This window comes from Sus scrofa, chromosome 2 (genome assembly GCF_054392235.1).
Source record: "Sus scrofa isolate SSC_HxYL_T2T_F1_AM1 chromosome 2, Sscrofa_HxYL_maternal_Yorkshire_Landrace_v2.0, whole genome shotgun sequence".
In the NCBI taxonomy this organism is placed as follows: Eukaryota; Metazoa; Chordata; class Mammalia; order Artiodactyla; family Suidae; genus Sus; species Sus scrofa.
In genome coordinates, this window is record NC_139384.1 from 41,689,805 (window position 1) to 41,711,511 (window position 21,707).

Genomic DNA, 21,707 nt, shown 5'->3' on the forward strand with positions numbered 1-21,707 from the left:
AAATGCTAATTCTTTTTTAACGCTCTTATTTCCCTGCAGATCTCTGTTTACACTGAAGAAAATGGTTCCCTTTTTTTGTATGCTAAAACACTGAAACAAATTGCTTTGAAAGGGAAAGGAAAAGGGGGTGGGGAGAGTTCCTGCCAGGCATGTAAATACATGGATGAAGATGTGTGCTGTTTATAAACTGGCAAGGACCCAAGCTTTGGCAACAGGCTAACAAAAAGTTAAGACTTGGGAAACTGACAGGGAGGATTTTCAAAATGCAACCAATTATGCATTTCTGCCCTGAAGACAGTTAATAAAATATTCCAGCTTGCACAAAAGCCAAGAAAGACACTTGTCGACTTGCATTATGATCAATAAAAACTGTCAGCTCATTAGCATATCATTAGCTGTCCTGCTGTTCCCAAAGTCTTAATGCGCAGAAATATTAATCTACAAATGTGTAAGATTCCCCCAGTTCTGCGACTTTGACTTTCTGCATGAAAGGAAAAATAAGGATTAGAGATGGGAGGCATCCAATATTGCTTCTTTTTCTATGTGCCTATAAACATATGTTTACCATCTGTAAAATTAAGGGAACCAGCTGAGGTAAAAAACAACAGCTGTGGCCCTTTTTAAAAGTCATCAATTTCACTTCCTAGTGACAGCTTAGCTGTTAAGGAGACAGTGATGTCCAGGTAGGGGGAAAGATTTCAGACTCAAATTTGCCAGACAGAGAGACAGACACAGAGAGAAAGCCTTGGCCTCTGTGAAAGGCTATGGGATGGGAATTCTCTCCAAGGTTCTCAACTATTTAGAAACTGTCAGAACACCTAAACCTCTGAAGCACTGTGATTCACCTAGACTTGTTCTTTCATGCTTTACCCTCTGGAACAGTGACAGCATAATCAGCTTAGACTGCATCAAAGGGAAACTGAGCAGTAGGCAACTACCTTGATAATGAAAATCTATGACAATCAGAAGATTCAGATAAGCCTATCACTACCAGCCAACTATTTTCGCAAATGGGTGCTGTTTTGAAGTGAAGAAATCCCCTGCTTCTGTTCTGTGTCTCTGATAGGAAGTAACTAACGCTAGAGGCTTAGGCGCCAAGCACCAAGCAAGTGATTCCGTCATCTGCTCTTTCATCAGCAGCATTTTTCTTCCAGCTACCCATGAGGATGCACCAGGACCCAGAGAGTAGCTTTGACAAGTGAGGAGCTTTCACTTTGCCTATGAAGTGACCTATTAATATTTAAAATAGGGAATAATACAGTTTTAACCTGAAAACACATCATAAGCATTTTTAGTTCTGGAGCCATAAAGCAGGTGTGATGCTTGGACCCAGGAGGCAGTTTCTACAAGATAAACATTAAAAGCCTGAAGATGGGCTGACTCTCATCTGAGAAGTGACTGCCTCTTTTACAAGGAGATTTTTGCAGTACTGAATTGATAGAGGTAATTTCTGTAATGAGACAATGACCTATTTCCCCTACCCCAGTCATTTCACCTTGCCAAAGGATGGACAGATGCATCAGCTGGCATACAGGGTTCTAAAGGGGAGATGAGTTTTCAAAGGTCCCTTTCTGGGGAGCGACTGGATGGAGCTACTCTGACTGGGGAACCAAGGGAATCATGATATTTCCTAGGAAGATGGAGTGTGTGGAATTACCACCCCATTTGGCGCTTCTCGCTGAGACCACCTGTTCCTTTGGCCCAGAGCACAAGACAGATAGGTCTGTCTCCTCCATTGGACATGGTATACTAAATTGAAATACACCACCATCTCACACAGTGACTAGAATATGGTAAGCAAGCCCCTAAGAAGTATTTCTTGGATGAATGGGCAAAAACTTTTGGGAAAACTTTGGATCTCTAAGCTTCGATCGCATTTCCATCACTTACAGACTACATGAGACGTGCAAGTTGCTTTCTCTCTCTGAGCCCCCTTGACTGATTTATGAAGTAGGGATAATACAGTCGGCCCTTCATATCCACAGATACACAATCCGCAGGAGACATGGAGGGACAACTGTACTGTTACTTTATATAAGGGACATGAACATCCATCAATTTTGGTATCCACGGGGGTCTTGAAACAGGATATGGAAGGACAATTAAAATAACTCTCTCATTAGGATTCTCTGAAGGTGAAATGTAATTTGCTAAGATAATACACATATGGCCAGACATAGAACACAGAAAGCAGTCAAAACTGTTAGTACTCTATTCCTCATCCCCACAACCCATCTCGACAGCAAAATGATTGCCCAAGTCTGAGAACACCTGTTGTGTTTTCTGTCTGTGTCAGGTATTTGGGCGCTTAAGCAAGGATCCTTATATCTACAGAGAATTATACACACCTGAAGCTGGAATACATAAAAAGACAAATTGTTCTCCCTCTCAGTCACCCACTCCTAACTGCAACAGAATTCCCTAAGAGACAGATCACATGCCTATGATTACTAGAGTACAGTTAAGCATATAAGGAGAATTAAATACATAAGAAAGGGGGAGGGGACACACACTATAAGTATACTCTACTTCATATATTCTTATATAATCTTACCTTTATAAAAGACATCTTTATACTTTACAAATAAGATTCATAGCTTGTACATTAAGCATATACCATCTGCCAACCATGTACCTGGTACTATCTGAAGCATTTGCTGAACAGAATAGATGAAGTTCTGGCGTTCCCGTTGTGGCTCAGAAGGTAACGAATCCCTGACTAATATCCATGAGGATGCAGGTTTGATCCCTGGCCTCGCTCAGTGGGTTAAGGATCCAGCATTGTCATGAGCTGTGGTGTAGGTCACAGATGTGGCTCAGATTCCGAGTTGCTATGGCTGTGGTGTAGGCCAGCAGCTGTAGCTCCAATTCAACCCCTAGCTGGGAACCTCCATATGCCATAGGTGCGGCCCTAAAAAGCAAAAAAAAAAAAAAAAAAAAAGAGAGAGAGAGAGAGAGAGAGAGATGCAGTTCTGACCCTGGTCAATCTCACAATCTAGATAAAGTGTCCAACAATAAACAAGTAAGCCCTCATATAAACCATTCAGGATTAGCTACCTAATTTGCAGAGTCCTTTGTTCAAAAATTATTAAAAACTTGAAGACAGCAACAGCAGAACATTAAACTGATCCTGTGGCCTTTCTAAGCACAGCACCCATGGGTTGGCCCACACTAAGTGCCCATGAAGCTACCCCTGCCTTTTCTTTCAAACTGTAACAAGAGTGAAAAGATGAAGTTTCAGTGAAAATGTACATATATCCACAGATGCCTTCATTTCTTTTTCTTTCTTTTCCTTAGACTGGTTAATTTCAATTATCTTCTAGTCCAGTAATTGTTTCCTTCATCCTGCTCAAATCTGCTGGTGAATCTGAGGCAATTTTTCATTTTAGTTGTACTTCTCATTTGCAGCATATCTATTTGGTTCCTTTTTATAATTTCTCTTTATTGATATCCTCACTTGTTCACCCACACTTTTCCTGACTGCCTTAATCTCTTTGTCCACATTTTTCTTTAGTTCTTTGACCACATTTAAGACAGTTGTTTTAAAGTCTTCATCTAGGGAGTTCCCGTCGTGGCGCAGCGGAAAGGAATCTGACTAGGAACAATTAGGATGCAGGTTCGATCCCTGGCCTCGCTCAGCAGGTTAAGGATCTGGCATTGCCCTAAGCTGTGGTGTAGGTTGCAGATGCAGCTCAGATCCCGCTATGGCTGTGGGCTGTGGCTATGGCTGTGGGCTGTGGGCTGTGCCTGGCAGCTTTAGCTCCAATAGGACCCCTAGCCTGGGAACCTCCATTTGCCTCGGGTGTGGCCCTAAAAAGCAAAAAAATTAAAAAAACAAAGTCTTCATCTAGTAATTCCAACATCTGTGCTTCCTCCAGAATGGTTTCTGTCCATTGATTTTTGTTTCTTTGAACGGCAATACCTTTCTGTTTTGTTTGCCTTGTGGTTTGATTTGAACTCTGGACCACTGAATATTGTGACTCTGAAGATCAGAGTCTCTCCCTTCCTAAGGGTCTGCTGGGTTGTTTTATTTTGTTGCTTAATACTGCAGTAATGCACTTGTTTAGTCTTTCACATATTTTTTTGCAGAGACTGTATTCCTTGTTATGTCTGGTCACTAAAATCTGTTCCTGAGCTTATGTTCAAATAGTTTTTAGACTGAGATTTCCTGGAATGCCAGGAGCTTGGGGCATGGGCCAGGAGAGGGGGAAAAGCATGCTTTATGCTAGAGCTCTCCTTTAACACTTAGCCATGCTTACACTGATCCTAGGGATCAGTCCAAAATGAAAGCTTAGGATACTATCAGATCTTTTCTGAGCATAAATCTTGCTCTGGGTATGCACATAACTTTCTGAATTCCCCACACGAGTTGCTCCTGAATGCCTTAAACTGCCCAATGAATATTTCTCCTCAGCTCTTCCTTCTTGCTCTAGGTCGTCTATGGTATGAGTGTCAACTGCAATCTTTTGCCCCAGGTTGTTTGGTAGCTTCACAGTATTTTCAAGCCATGTCCACCATTTTTGTTTTAAGCCTAGGAGAATTCCAAGTTATATGAAATAGATAAATGTCTTGCGTCGGTCCTTCAGATGGTCCCAGACAAAACAAACATACAAAATAAGTTGTAGATAAGGTTTGCTCTGCTCACTGCAGAACCAGAGACCACCAGTCCACAGTGGGAACGTGGGCTGACATCTTCCAGACTGCCACTGAGCTACAGTTGGTGTGGGATGAGGGCAGGTAGAAGTGCCACAAAGCCTTCGTAATAATTGATGTTGCCTTTTTCCTGATTCAAACTTAACTTGGTTGCTGTAAACCTTTAATGTTTTCCAAAATTCTGACAAAGTTGGTTCTGGCAGCTTCTGCTTGTTTGGGGATGTTTTTGTGGAGGTAAAGAAACTTGGAGCTGCCTACTCCACTGTTTGGTGACATACCCATGTTCTAACAAGCCCTCATGGAGATTCAGATGCAGCCTAAATTTGGAGAGCCACTAACCTAAAAAAACACTAAAGCAGAAGCTGGTTATTGATTGTGTCTTATACTTTGTGAGATCTTTTCAGAGACCAAGGTGAAACTCTAATCTAGACCATAATCCATGTCACCTGTCCGTGCATTCAAATGCGAGCCTTGAAGCCCATAGATCTACACCAGTGAGAAAGTTCTCTTTAAAAATATTTACATTCCTCAAACCTACATCTCAGATTCTCAACAAGTGGTATTAGAAATTTGAATTTTAAAGGCTTTCCATCTGATTCAGGTGCTTTTCCATGGCTGGAAACCTGCTGCTGTCTTTCATTATAGACCCAATATCCCTGCAAAAAGTGGAGTTTCACCAGCAGGTAACCAGCTACAAAACAAGAAGTAGCATTAAGTTTGAATCAGTTTGGAATGGTGACTCTTGGACACATGGAAAATCATATAAGATAAAAAAAAACACATGTATGTGTATGTACATGGATTATGCACATAATCATATACAAACATGAATTATCACCCTGAAAAATTATGTCACACTTTTTTTTTGAATAGTTATGATATACAAAAGGGCTGAAAATAAACTCTAGCCAATGCCTATGAATGCACCACCCATCTTAAGAAATATCACTGTAAAATCAGCTATAATTGAAAAAAATAAAAATCATTATATAAAAAGTTAAAAAAAAGAAACATTACCGTATCTGAAGCCTAATAAAATTCCTATTTCTTCCTCTTTAAAGTTAAACTAGTCTGCATTTAATGCTTATCACTCCCATGCATGTATTGTTTTACATATGTGAATACATAAATAAGCAATATATCAGATTGTTTTGCCTTTTTAAACATATAAATGATTTAATACCATAACCTTCTCCCGCTACTTGCTTTTTCATTCAGCATTATGTTTGCAATTCATCAACTGTTATTCAATTTCTGTTTTTAATGTTTACCACAATTTAAATATTCTATTGATGGACAGGTGTTTTTTTGTTTTGCTTTTTTCAAGTTTTTGAAATTAGCAAAAAAAAAATTTACTCTGATAATGCTTGTACAAATCTCTCTGGGTATAGGAGTTTCTCAATGAAGAAACATGGAGAGAAAATTTTCTTCAGTGTTTATACCTAGAAGTTGGGTTCCTGTTCCTAAGATATGTTCAGCTTCAACTTTATACACAATCTCACTAATTGCTCCCTTTAGTAGTTCTACCAGTTGAAGTATCCACCATGAGTACAGGTCCAGCACTCAAATGTCTTCTGCACACTTAATGTTGTCAGGTTTGTTTTTTTATTCATTTTTGTCAGGTTGATGGATAAGAAACAGTATTTCATGATGGCTTTAATTTGCATTTCCAAGGTAACTACTGAAATGGAATTCCTTCTAATATGTTCGTTGGCTAGTCACTAAAAAAGGAAATGCATTTTTACATCTTTTCTTAGATTTTCGAGTTATGAGAATCTTTATTATTGATTTATAGCATTTCTTTAATGGATACTATTTCCTTGCTAACTGATCTTGTTGCCAAGATCATCTTTGATGAACGTATCCTCTTATTCTATAATAAACTTACAGATATTTCCTTTAACAGTTCTTTATTTTTTAATCTTAAGAAAATTTTCTCTACTCTGACAACATGAAGATGTGCTCCTACGTTGTCTTCTAAAATTTGCAAAGTTTTATTATCACATTTAGGCATTTAAGTCAATGGTAATTGTAATAACTGTTTTTTGCATATGGTATGCAAATACATATTTAAAGCTTCTCCTGGCACTATACACAAGTCAACCATGTCAATTAATATATATACATGAAATATTTAAAAAACTGATTTTCCTAACCATTTATCAATGAATATACCCTTCTCCATTGATCCAGAATGCCACTTCAGTTATGCATGAAGTTTCCCAGTGGCCATGTATAATGGAAGAGTATCTTTCTGGCCTCTCCATTCTGTTCTATTGATTTATGTGCCAATTCTTACACCAATATGACACTATAAGACTCCTATAACTTTATAATAAGTTTTTATATCCAAAAGGGCAAGTCCCTCCCTTCTTCTTCAGAACTGTCTTCATTATTCTTGGTCTTTAGACTTTCATAAGAAATTTAGAATTAGCTTGTAGGTTTCATCAAAAAAAAAAGAAAGAAAGAAAGAAAAGAAAGAGAAAAAGAAAAGAAATCCTGTTGGGAATGTATTACAAGTTCATTGACTCTAAGGATCAATTTGGGAAAAAAACTGACAAGTGCTCTAAGCTTCCTTCTCTAAGAGCATGGTATCTCTCTCTAATACAATTTTTAACAGAATTTTATAATTTGCTTCATAATTGTCATATATATAGTTTACTTGTTCTTAAATGCTTATGCACATTTTTGATATTATAAATAAAATACTTGAAATGCATTTTTATTGTTGCCATTGCTACTTTTTTTTTGTTCAGCAGTGTGATTTTGTTTTTGATTTTGTATTTACTCAATTGAAATGAAAACGTCTGTTCATACAAAAAGAGTGTTCAACAATCTTTCTGAATTGTCCTGGTAATCTAATAATTCATGGCTCCAGTTGTTTGTAGACAAATATATAATTTGTGAATAACAGTATTTTTATTTTTTATAATCCTTCAGGTATTGATTTATTTTGCTGGTAAGAACCTATAGCAAAATATTGAGAGGAAATAATGGTGACAGGGATTCCCGTATGATTCCTGATTTTAACAGGAATTCTCTTAATATTTAAACCATAAGTATGATATTTCTATGTATGTTTTATGTACTTTTCATCAGGTTAATGAAATTTTAAATAGTTCTATATTCCTAAGAATTTTGTACCATGAGTCAGTATTGAAGTTTATATAGTGCTTTTTTTGCCTCTTGAGATAACCATAGTATTTTCTTCATGTTTGTTTAGTGTGTTGAATTATATTACTAAAATTACTAAAATTTTTGACAATGAAAATAGATTTGCATTGTTGAAATAACCAACTTGGTTTCACACACATGCATGCACACATCAACTATATTCCATATGGTAATTTAAAAAAAATTTTAACCTAATCTGTGTTCAAAAGTAATTTAATTGTATAATCCCTTTCTTATATACAGTCCTTGTCTAGTTTAGGAATCAAGGCAACATTATCATTATAAGTGAGATGGATAGTGTTCTCATCTATTCTCTTTTCTGGAAGAGTTTATATAAGATTGGAATTGCTTACCTAAGTTAATATAACTGCCCATAAAACTATCTGAACTGGCTGGTTATTTGGTGGAAAGACATTGTAGACTGCAAAGGTCTTAGTCCTTTGTTCTTTGCTGGGTCCATGCCCTGTGTCATGGGAATCTGTAGCATATACCATCAAAAAGTAGAGTCTCTTTACCACACATTTGAATCTAACCTTGTAAATTGCTTTGGCCAAAAAAAATGCAGCAAAAATCATGTGTGAGTTTCAAGCACAGGCTTCAACAGGCCATTCCCACTTCTGGTCCAGTTCTAGAAACCCTGATCAGCCAGCATGTAAACAAGCTTAGGCTAGGCTATTAGAAAACGAGAGATCAAATGAAACAGAGATGAACCATCAAACTAAAGGTAATTCTACCATAGCCAGGCCCCAGAATATCGAGCAGCCCACCAAAGATGCTCGAGTGAACTGAGAACATAACCATTCAGCAAAGCCCAGCCCAAATTGCCAGCTCACGTAATTCTGAGTTACATAGATGGTTGCTGTTTCAGGCCATTAAGCTTTGAGTTGATCTGCTATGTATCAAAAGATAACTGATACTAGAGATTCTGAGTCATGAATTTTTATCATATATTAATGTTTCCAAGACTACCTGGATTTTTCACTTCTTAAATTTTGAAAATTTATATCATTTTAGGAAACTGTTCATTTTTCTCTGGCTTTCTATTTTATTGTCACAAGACTGTTAATAAATGATCAATTTCTATTGTTTTAATTTCACACTGTTTTTCATGTGCTTTTTAAATTCATACTGGTTTTTACACCTTCTCCCATTTTTTCTTGCTCAAACACTGATATTCAGTCTAGGCTCTTCTTTTCTGAATAAGTTGTCTTTTCAGACGGTCTACTTTTAAGATGTTCTCTATGTCTTTGTGGATCTTCTATCTGCTACTATGTCTTTCTATCTTCATTTGAGTAATAGATTATTAAAATGGTCAAAAAATTCTTCCCTTCTTTGCATCTATATCCTTGCAATGTTATATTGCAAAAGAGCTCTTCCAGAGATGAAGTCTGTATCTTTACTCTTTGCTCTTGGATTTGGTTATGAAATTATTGCTTTGGGCAATAAATTATTAGCAAATATATTCAAGCAAACAGAGCCTGGAAATGCACTAGTACTCTAGGGCTTCCTACATTCTTACACTTGGAACCTCAAGACTGCCATGTGGATCAGCCTGATTAGACTCCACATGGGGAAGGCTGAGGTATACCAATCAACATCCAACTTACTACCAGAGATGATAGGAAGCCACCTCCTGACCAACCAACTGACCACAGATAATGTGAGGGAGCCCCTTAGATACCAGCATATCCTGGCCAAACCAGAAAAATCTTCCCATCATCCCAAAGAATTGTGACCTAAATAAAGCAGCCATCGGTTAAGCTTCTAAGTTTTCTAAGAAACTTTTTAGACAGCCATAGGGTACACTTTGATTGCCTGGTTTTATTAGTTCTAGAAAATTCTTAGCCATCATACTTCTAAATGAGCCCATAACCAATTTCTCCTATTATCTTCTAGAATTTTCAAATATATGAATTATGTATACACACACACACACACACACAAAACACATGTAAACAAAATACACATGTTAAGTATTTTTCATATATATGCTTCATCTCTATATAATTTAACTTCTCCTATTTTCCTCTATCCCTGCACTACACTTAAAGTAATTACTTGACAATATTTTCTATTATGTTCTCTTCACCTGTGTCTAATTCACTGTTTAGTGGATTCACTGTTTTTGTTCTGGGTTTTTTTTTTTTTTCTTTCACTACAATGACTGTATTTTTCATTTCTGGACATTTTGGCTCAAATCTCCCTTGTCATATTTATTATCTCTTGTCATCACACACTTTTAAAATTTTTGTTTCTTTAGACTTTTTCAACAGAGAGTTTTAAAATTCTTTATCTTGTAATCCTAACTACTGCAGCCCTTTGAGGTATAATTGGGAAGTGTGTTGTTTCTTCCATTTTCACTCATGATGACTTAAAAAATTGTTTGCATGAACTTTATCTATAGAAATCTTGTGTAGTCTACATTAAACTTGATTTTCCCAAAGATAATTTGTATTTTCTTCATCAAGAATCCCAAAGTACCCAACCCAGGATCACATTAGGATAGTTTCTTGAAATGTTCTAAATGGAATTGTGACAGTGGTTGCCAAAACCATTAAATTATTTACTTCTGTGGGGGAAAAAAAATAGTTTCTTGATCTTCATGAGTAATAGAAATCCAAATTTCAAACGTGCACGATGTCAGAGGTGTGATTTCAAATTCTTATCAGGGAACTATTTTGTGTACATGTGAAGATGAGGTAGAGAAAAACTAAGTACTAGATTGTCTTCCTCTGCTAAATAGTAGACTGCTTCTGCCTACCCTTTCACTGGAGGGTTAGTCTGCTAAGCCATGGCTTTATTTCAGAAGTTTCTGCCCCAATTTCCAATCTTGCTTGGAATCAAAGCTATTCCCCGCTGCCATTTCACAGACTATTAAAATTTAAGGCTTTAACCAGAACTTTTACACATTGGTAGTGAGAATGCAGAATAGTATAGCCACCTTGAAAAATACATCGGCATTTATTTTATGAAGTTAAACATACAATATACAACCCACCAATCCTACTCTGATATACTTATCCAAATAAAAGTGGAAACTTTTTTCATACAAAAGCCTACATACAAATGTTTTTAATAGCTTTATTCATAAATGCTCAAAACAACCCAAATGTCCATGAACTGAGGAATAAATAAATAAATTGTAGTAAAGCCATACAATACAATTGGAATATTACTTGGGAATAGAAAAGAGCTCAGTATCTTTGATAAATATAGATGCAAAAATTCTCAAACTATTAGCAAATCAAATTCAAGAGTACATTAAAGGAAGAGACACTATGATCAAGTAATACTTATTCCTGGGATACAAGGATGATTCAACATATGCTAATCAATAAATGTAATACAACACATTAATAGAATGAAAGATCAGAATCATATAATTATATCAACAGATGCAGAAAAAGCACCTGACAAAAATACACATACTTTCATGATAAAAACACCCAAGTTGGGCATAAAAAGAACATACTTCAACATAATAAAGGCCATATATGACAGGCCCACAGCTAACATCCTACTTAACAATGAAAGGTTGAAATCTCTTCTAAGATCAGGAAAAAAGAGTGCCCATTCTCACTTAGTCCAATTCAATGTAGTACTACAAGTCTTAGAGCAATCAAACAAGAAAAAGGAAAGAATAGATATCCAAATTGGAAAGGAAGAAATAAAAATGTCTTTGCTTGCAGATGGTATGATCTTATACAGAGAAAATCCTAAAGACGCCACCAAAAAAAATTTTAGATTAAAGAAGTCAGTAAAGTTGCAGAGTACATAATCAAAATATAAAAAAATCAGTTGCATTTCCATACACTAACAACAAAATATCTGTAAAAAATAAAATAATCTCCTTGACAATAGCATCAAAAATGATAAAATACTTAGTAATAAATTTAATCAAGGAGATAAAAATGCTATACACTGAAAACTATAAGACTTTAAAAAAAATTGAAGACAAAAAAATGGAAAGGTATCCTATGTTCATGGGTCAGAAGAATTAATATCATTAAAACTTCTATACTATCCAAAGCCACCTGAAGATTCAATGTAATTCCTATCAAAATTCAAGCAGCATTTTTCACAGAAACATTAGAAAAACCTGAAATTTGTATACAATCACCAGAGACCCCAAATAGCCAAAGTAACACTGAGAAAAAAAAAAAGCTAGAGACATTATACTTCCTTATTTCAAACTATACTTCAAAACTATAGTAATCAAAATACACTATTGGCAGAAAAATAGACACATAGACCAATGGAAAGAAATTAAGAGCCCAAAAATAAATTCTTGCATATGCAGTCAATGAATATTTGCAAATCTTACATTTGATAAGGAATTAATATCCAAAATATACAAAAGAAAAGTCATATAGTGCAATAGCAAGAAAAAGTCTGATTTAAAAATGGACAGAGGAACTGAATAGACATTTTTCCAAAGACATGCAAATGGCCAACCGGTACAGGAAAGGGTACTCAGTATCACTAATCATCAGGAAATGCAAATTAACACCATTATGAGATAATCATCTCCTATCTGCTAAGATGCCTATCATCAAAAACATAAGAGATAACAAGTACTGGAGAGGATGTACAGAAAAGGGAATCCTTGTGCACTGGTAGTGGAAATGTAAACTGGCACAGCCATTACAGAAAGTAAGATAGAGGTTCCTCGAAAGTTAAAAGTAAAACTACCATATGATCCAACAATCCCACTTCTGGGTAGATTCCATGTAATTGGGGGTATATATCCAAAGGAAATCATTACCTCAAAGAGATATCTGCACCCCCATGATTATTATGAATAATGCTGCAGCGAATAAGATATGGAAACGATCTAAGTGTCTGCCAACAGATGCATGGATAAGTGTCTCCCCACACATGCAGTGGAGTATTATTTGACCATGAGAAAGAAGGAAATCCTGCCATTTACAACTTGGATGGACCTTGAAGGCATTACGCAAAGCGAAATAAGTCAGACAAAGACAAAATAAGGTACAGTATCACTTACATATGGAATCTAAAAACCTGCTCAGAAACAGAGAGTAGAATGATGGTTGCCAGGATTTGAGTGCTGGGTGGGGGAAATGGGAAGATGCTGGTCAAAGGGTAACTTGCAGGGGTACTACAAATAAGTTCTGGGGATCTAGTCTACAGCATGGTGATTATAGCTAGTAATACTGTATTACACACTTGAAAGCTGCTAGGAGAGTGGATCTTAAATGTTCCCACCACAAAAAAGAAATGGTAGTTATGTGATGTGATGGAGATGTTATCTAACATTACGTGGAAATCATTTTTGCAATACATTAAGTGTATCAAATCAAACTTAATATACCTTAAACATAATAATGTTTTATGTCAGTGATATCGCAATAGAGCTGGAATAGATAAGGTAGATAAAGGAACAACCAAGTTTCTAATTTCCTGGTATTGGCAGACATCCCTCTGGTTTTTGCTTCCTTCCATGTATTTGGCCTCTAAGGATCTCCTTTCTTGTAACCCAATGACGAATCTTAAAAGATTTTTGTTCTGTTTTATCTAGCATTTATAGGCATTTGAAGCAAAAGGATTTTAAAAATATCTAGTCTACCATACTGCCAGAAGCAAAAGTCTGCCATTCTATTGAAGAACAAGACTATCTTAAAATTTCATGATGTTTTTAACTTCTTCAATTCACTTTATCACTGAATCCTCATGTTTCCATGAAGTACAATAATACAGTCCTTGTATTATCCTCTGTACAGACAGGAAAACCAAAGCTCATGGAAATGCAGAGTCATATCTTATTGTATATCTATACATCCACCCCCAAATGAATATAGATTCCAAGAATGAAAACCAATTTGAAAATTATATTAAATCTCCTGGAAGTAGAAACAATAAGAAATATTTGGATGATTATTCACATTCTCTGTCATTCATAGCTGGTAGTGGAGAGAACTGCATGACCTTGGGCAAGTCACAACTCTCTGCCTCATCTCAAAACCCCTACTTCGTGGAACTGTTGTGACAATTAAATGATCAAATACATGTCAAGCACATATAAAAGCATGTGGCAAAAGTAGAAAATCATGCTTACTTTGAACAAACCATGCTTTTGGTTGCGCTGACCAAGCCATAAATTGCTTCCTGGGGGAAGGTTGGTCTCAGGAGGGTCTATCACACGTTCATAAATCCTGTAGAGGCAAAGAACACAATTGTTAATAAGGAGGCTCAAAGCAGAACCAAGAGAGACCTACATATTGTCTGAAGTACTCATAGTATTAGCTGCTGATATGGAGAGATGGAGGGCGGTATGTGGTATGTCTTCAATGACAGGGACATGAACTGAGAGCTGTTTCCTGACACCACTCAGACACACTGTCTGGACCCTTTCCGGCTCTCTGTCACCACCCTTCTTTTTTTTTTTTTTTCCTCTTATGATTTTCTCTTTTTTTAATTTTATTGGAGTATAGCTGACTTCCAATGTTGTGTGAGTTTCAGGTGCACAGCACAGTCAATCAGTTATAGATAAACATACATCCATTCTTTTTTCATTCATATAGGTTATTACAGAATATTGAATAGATTTCCCTGTGCTATACAGTAGGTCCTTGCTGTTCCTCCATTCCATATACTAGTATGTATATGTCAAGCCCACTCTCCCTTTCACCCCCCAACACTTCCCCCTTGATAACCCTAAGTTTGGTTTCACAATTTTTGAGTCTCACTTCCAATGGGTGTCTTCACCCTTTTGGTAGAGGAAAGAGGAAGAGGGTAACATTTTTGAGTATCTACTCTGAGCAATGAACTTTATACAACTTGGGAAGTAAAGTGGTTTCATCCACATTACATCTGAGAGAGCTGAGGTTCAGAGACTATAATTGGGCCCACAGGTAAAGACAACCAAGAAGCAGTGAAGGTGATGAGAATCCCCATCTGCCTGGGTACAAAGCCCATGCATTCTCCTTTGTGCTCTACTACTCCCTGACTGGTTTATGTGGCTGCCACTCATTTCTACAGTAACTTCCTATACTGCTCTCAACTGAGTAGCAGCTGCTCACATGATAATGTGCTTTGTCCACAAAAGCCAGCAACTGAAGTCATCATCCCATGAGCAAATATTTATGGAGCATTTCTTTATGTTCTAAGCTCCATGCAAGGCCGACTGGAGATAAAGCAATATACCAGATGTACAGGGTCCCACACACATACAGTCAAAGATAAAATTCTGTACATGAAGAAAATCTTTGTATAATATACAAGGACATAAAACTAATACAGAGGAGTCAACAGTCCCAGAATCTTTGAAGGCAGCAACAGAACCAAATGAACAAATGAATTGTCTCAGCTTTTCTGCCTTCCCAAGCCCTGTGTCCATCAGCCACAAATCTTGAAAGCTGTGCTCTCTTTAGAAATAGTCCTGTAATCACCAGCTGACCACTGGCCTTCACCTCACCCCTGGACAGTACCTTCCAGCACCTGAGTGTCGAGAAGGGGAAAAAAGAGCTGGCCTAAGAATTGAACATGTCAGAGTTCCCATCGTGGCTCAGTGGTTAAGGAATCCGACTAGAAACGATGAGGTTGTGGGTTCGATCCCTGGCCTCGCTCAGTGGGTTAAGGATCTGGCATTGCTGTGAGCTACGGTGTAGGTCGCAGATGTGGCTCAGATCCTGCATTGCTGCAGCTGTGGCATAGGCCAGCGGCTACAGCTCCGATTAGACCGCTCGCCTGGGAATCTCCATGTGCCGTGGGAGCGGCCCTAGAAAAAGGCAAAAAGACCAAAAAAAAAAAAGAATTGAACATGTCTTCTTAGATGCTTAGAAGATTCTGAGTGGGTTGAAATACATCAATGAAAAAAAAAATGTTGCCTGCTTTATCAGTAAACAAAGGATGTTGCAGCCATCAAGCTATCACATTACAGCCATTCGAGAATGATCCCAGAGGGAACTCAGGATAGAAATAGGATGCTCCCTTCCCCATTAATAGTCAACTGCTGAAGCCACCCCAAGTGGTGTACCCTGAGGACTCTGGATGAGAAAGCAAGGATACCCAGAGAACTGAGGTACATATCAAAGGGATGATTTCAGGGAGCCCAGACTCTTGCATCTTCCCATATATAAAAAGCACTAAATTCCTTAATTTGAGATACCTGGTTTTCTTCAATTAACAGTAATCTTTTGATGCTCTGACTACCTGGACTTTGTTGCAAAAAACTCTTATATATCCTGGTTCTTCCCTTACCTCTTTGGAGCAGTCTCTCAGAGCTATAGCTGAGATGCTATGTTCCAGGCTGAAGTGCTCAGTTTTGTCTGCCAAATAAAACCTAATTCTCAACTTTTAGGTTCTGCTGTTTCTGTTTTTTTTTTTCTCCCTTCTCTCTCCAGTCCACAGATATAGGGACCATTTGGGAACTTCATTCCTTATGATGGCCCCACCCATTCCTTTCATTCCTCTGCCCTTACTCAAACCAGCTAAAGGAAGAATCATCCCCAGGTAGGTCCAGAAGTCTAGCTACTCATCAGTCCTCCCAGCTCGGGTGTCACTGACTGCTTCCTGCCACAGGGTGAAGGATCCCCCCAGAAGCTCTCAGTAGGAAAGTGCAGAAGAACTAAAAGATTGTCCAGCTGTGTCAAGACCATGAATGATTGAGAGGTCTTGGGCTGCTGCAGTTGAGAGCTGTCACACGGCAGCCTTATATCTTAGCCATATTGTCCTTTACCCTCCTAATTCCCCACTCGAAACATGCTGTTTCCTAACATTACATGCAAGGTATTCAACTGACAAAACTTTAAATATACAGGTCCTTCTCTACTAAGTATCTTTGCATTATAAATGGAGGCTCTCAAAACACAAGCAACAAAAAAATGAGCTTTCCTAAAAAAGACAGCCTGTGTCCTCTCCACAGGAATTCAACCTTTCTTTTTGTATGTTAGAGGGAAACATTTTAGATAAAACAATTTTTCAACACTGCTTTAACAAGAAGATGCTACATACTTCCCCCCAAAAAAAGTTTTTTCCTAGCATTAGTGAACTAGAAACAAGCCAAATTTACAACAAAAGAGAATGCATACATTATAGTAGATCAGCTTGATAGAATTTACTACAGTCATTAAGAGTGATACATATTCAGGGTATGAAATATGGGAAAGTATATCTGAAATAATTTTTACTGGAGGAAAGCAGAATGCAAAATTATTTATGCACTATGGAGATAATGATGCAAAAATTGTGTTCAATGTTGGTGAATTTCAGAGGAGGCCAGAGAGAAACAGAAATTACTGTACTTAGGTGAAGAGGCAGAAGCAAAATTTTCTATGAGGTTGTTTCACTAAGCAACTGAAAATGTTGTCAAACTATTTATCTTAACCTTCATTTTAAAACATTTGCATCTGTCAGAGTGAGAGGAGCTTTCCATTCAAATGCTTTCTTTTCGGTTTTCAATATGCTAGAAGGTGAGTTCAATAAGCAAAGGAGGCTTTTATCTAATGTTTATTAAGTGGGTGAGGAAAGGAAGTAAGAATCAGAAAGATCTACTTCCTCTCCTGCTTTGTCTTCCACAAGCATAGCTCCTTGGGTCTTAGAAACAGTGGAAGCAGTAAATATCTGAGGTCACTGCCAGCAAAAGCAGGGCAGAGACCCCAGTGTATGGGTCAAAGGGGCATGCTGACTTCTGGTGTCCTACAGTTCCCTTCCAGATCCTCTCCTGGTGCCAAGGAAAGTCAGCCACTACTGCCTTCCCACAGCCCTGCCAATTCACTCAGAGAAGCAGTTCTCACTAGAAAGATCCGGGCAGCAGGCACAGTCCGCAAGCTGGATTCGGGCCTAGCAAAATGGAGAGGGTTTCAAAACAAAGGATTAAACAGACATAAAAATCCACACAGAGGAAATCTAATCATGAGGAAATATCAGACAAACCCAATTTGAGAGATATTCCGCAAAATAACTGCTTATGCTTTTTCAAATGTCAATGTCATGAAAAGTAAAGAAAGCCTGAGCAGCAGTGGTAGACTGCAAGCAACCCAAGGGGCATAAAAACTCAGGGTGAGACAGGATTCTGGATTGGACCATGGGGCAGGAAAAAGAAAATCCCACAAAGGGCATTATTAGTAGAAAAATTGGTGAAAGGTAAATAGGAACCATAGGTTACATTGTATTGCATGGTGTTCAGGTTTCCTGATTTTGAGAATTAGCTGGTGGATATTTAAGTGTCTTGTTCTTAGGAAATACACAGTGACGTATTTAGGGATAGAGGATCATAATAACATCTGCAACTTACTCTCCAAGAGTTCAAAACAACTTACTCTCCAAGAGTTCTCCAGTTTAAGTACGTAATGTATATAAACCCACATTATTACGTTTGAGAGAGACAGAAAGCAGAATCTGAGCAAAGAGTTTACTATTGTTTTTTTGTACTATTTGCAAAACTTTTCTGTAGAATTAAAACTTTAATATTCGATGTTTTTTAAAAAGCTAAGAAGGTTTAAATTAGGATACATGCAAAACAATTTTATCCATTAGCCAAGGATACACACAACCTTTAAGACTCACATAAGGTATATGATAGCGTTTTTCTAAAGGAATGATGGGGGTGGGAATGGAAGGATGGAAGGGGAGGGGAGGAAAGAAAGAGAGAGAAGGGGGAGGTGAGAGGAAGAGAGGGAGAGCAGGAAGGAAAGGAAGCAAAGAGGGAGGAAGAAGGGAGGGAGGGAGGCAGGGAAAGGGGACTGCACAGACTAATACTAATAACATCTCATGAACTAAGAGACAGGATTACCACACCCCTATCTGCATCTTTGTACACTGGTGGCTATGCCACCAACATGTCAGACATATATAATCAGAATCTTGGCAAAGGGCTGCTGATCTCCGAGGTACAGTTTGGGTGGACTGGCTCAAGCAAATAGGCCAGGAGGGCACAGTGATCTGTCACTTATACCTACTATCACCCAGGTCAACTGAAATGAAAGGCCAGAGCTAATACCTCAACTCCTTGGTTTCCAGTGTAGTCAGGAAATTGACGTCTATATTTTGATCTACTAGGTTCTGGTTAATGAGGTTTCCTTCCCATCAACAAATATCTGACTGCCTACTGTGTGTGTGACTGCTGGCTATGGGGAGGCAAAAGACAGAGTTAACACGGCCAAGTTCTCACCCTCAGGTCAAATGCCTGAGCCAGACAGACCACATGCACGCACACACTTTACCATTCAGTGCAGGACGTGCAATGATCTGTGGAAGCAGAGAAGAAAGAAAACCTAGAGAAGACTTTCTAAAGAAGGGGACTCCACAGCTGAGTTGTGAACGAAGAATACAGTGGAACTGACACACAGACATCATAGCCAGCACTTAGACAGCACTGAGCATGAGCCAAGCATTTGTATGGAGGGCTTTCCATATACTGACTCACTTAACCCTCAAAACACCACCATCCGGCTCAGCAACGTTAAACAGCTGGGATTTGAACCCAGACCCCCAAAGTTGTTCCCCCTCAAATAAATTAAAATTCCCAACTTAACGTGTTCATCAGGAAGGGAAAGGGGGAAACAAGTTTATGTGCCAAAGCACATGATCAAGATTGGTTAGCTCTCCCAGAACCCACATTCTCTTCCTCCTGCTATACCACATTTCCAGCCTCCCTCACAGCTGGGTGTGGCCATAGAATAGGCATGAAGGGATGTGCACCACTACTAGGCCTGACCTAGCCCCCAAAATATCCCCCTCAAGCATCTTTCACATTCTCTTTGTTTCCTTCAGCTGACAAGAGAAGGCTCTGATGAGGGCTAAGAAGCATAAGAGCCACAACACAGAGGAGCCTGAATCCCTAAATGATGTTGTGGGGAGGCCACCTGCCAGCTAGATACACCCAGCCAGATGCTACCCAACATGACGTAAAATTCTAGGTCAACCCAATTGAGATGGAGAGGATTTTCTGTAGTTGTGGCTAGTATTACGTACCCTAACAAATATACTCCAATGAAAAATAGAAAAGTGACTGTTGTATTTTCATGCCCACAGAGCCAAGAGATATGAGAGATCATGTGGTGTAGCAGAGACATGTGAATTTGGGCTAAAATAGATTTGAGGTCATATTCCAGTTCTTCATTCTACTAGCTGTGTGACTTTAATCAAATTATTTAATTGTTCTGCACCTTGGCTTCCTCACTTAGGAAATGGGGGTATTACTGCCAACAGTATGGGCTGCAGTGAGGATTAAATGATGCCATTGTAGGTTGTCAGAGTAGGTTCTGTCATTCTGTACAACTCACCGATGCATGAGAAAGCAGAGTCACGTGACCCATTCCAGCCCACTGGCTGCACCTACCATCAAATGAACCCACTGAGGTGAGATGAGCAGTATCTTCTGTGCCTGGCTTGTGCTTCGAGATCCAGTTTAAGGGATCATTGTCACATGGAGTCTACTTAAGGCTGTGAGATTTCAGTGTTACAACGTAACAACTTAGTGTCCGTTTTATAATTTTTTCACACAGAACATTTTTAAATTCTAAGTTTCTTTTTACCTTCTACAAATTTCAAACTAGAACAAGTGAATATGTAACAGGAAAAAAAAAAAAAGACATTAACGGCATTAACTTCCATTGCTGTTTAACTTGATTAGTTACAGAGCAAAATGACAAGGTATTAAGATACTAAACTCAGTATTAAAAACAAAATTTTGGTATACGACGGGACACCATCAAACTCCTAGAAGAAAACATAGGCAAAACACTCTCTACATCAACATCATGAATATTTTCTCAGGTCAGTCTCCCAAAGCAATAGAAATTAGAGCAAAAATAAACCCATGGGACCTCATCAAACTGAAAAGCTTTTGCACAGCAAAGGAAACCAAAAAGAAAACAAAAAGACAACTTACAGAATGGGAGAAAATAGTTTCAAATGATGCAACTGACAAGGGCTTAATCTCTAGAATATATAAACAACTTATACAACCCAACAGCAAAAAAACCAATCAATCAATGGAAAAATGGGCAAAAGACCTGAATAGACATTTCTCCAAAGATACACAGATGGCCAGCAAACACATGAAAAAATGCTCAACATCGCTGATTATAAGAGAAATGCAAATCAAAACTACCATGAGATACCACCTAACACCAGTCAGAATGGCCATCATTAATAAATCCACAAATAACAAGTGCTGGAGGGGCTGTGGAGAAAAGGGAAGCCTCCTGCACTGCTGGTGGGAATGTCAACTGGTACAGCCACTATGGAGAACAGTTTGGAGATACCTTAGAAATCTATACATAGAACTTCCATATGACCCTGCAATCCCACTCTTGGGCATCTATCTGGACAAAACTCTACTTAAAAGAGACACATGCACCCGCATGTTCATTGCAGCACTATTCACAATAGCCAAGACATGGAAACAACCCAAATGTCCATCAACAGATGATTGGATTCGGAAGAGGTGGTATATATACACAATGGAATACTACTCAGCCATAAAAAAAGGATGACATAATGCCATTTGCAGCAACATGGATGGAACTAGAGAATCTCATACTGAGTGAAATGAGCCAGAAAGACAAAGACAAATACCATATGATATCACTTATAACTGGAATCTAATATCCAGCACAAATGAACATCTCCTCAGAAAAGAAAATCATGGACTTGGAGAAGAGACTTGTGGCTGCCTGATGGGAGGGGGAGGGAGTGGGAGGGATCGGGAGCTTGGGCTTATCAGACACAACTTAGAATAGATTTACAAGGAGATCCTGCTGAATAGCATTGAGAACTATGTCTAGATACTCATGTTGCAACAGAAGAAAGGGTGGGGGAAAAAATGTAATTGTAATGTATACATGTAAGGATAACCTGACCCCCTTGATGTGCAGTGGGGAAAAAAAAAAAAAAAGAAATGCAAAATAACC

The 21,707-nt window shown here is 38.1% G+C and overlaps 1 protein-coding gene across 4 annotated transcripts in view; it reads right to left on the minus strand.

The window, feature by feature from the left end:
• The window catches only part of NELL1 (neural EGFL like 1), a 945,951-nt gene that overhangs the window by 733,915 nt on the left and 190,329 nt on the right, over positions 1-21,707 (minus strand). For all 4 annotated transcript variants that reach the window (XM_021085298.2, XM_021085297.2, XM_085011744.1 and 1 more), the window contains exon 5: positions 13,907-14,003. In XM_021085298.2, the coding sequence (XP_020940957.1) occupies positions 13,907-14,003 (97 nt within the window). The remainder of the gene's footprint in view (positions 1-13,906; positions 14,004-21,707) is intronic.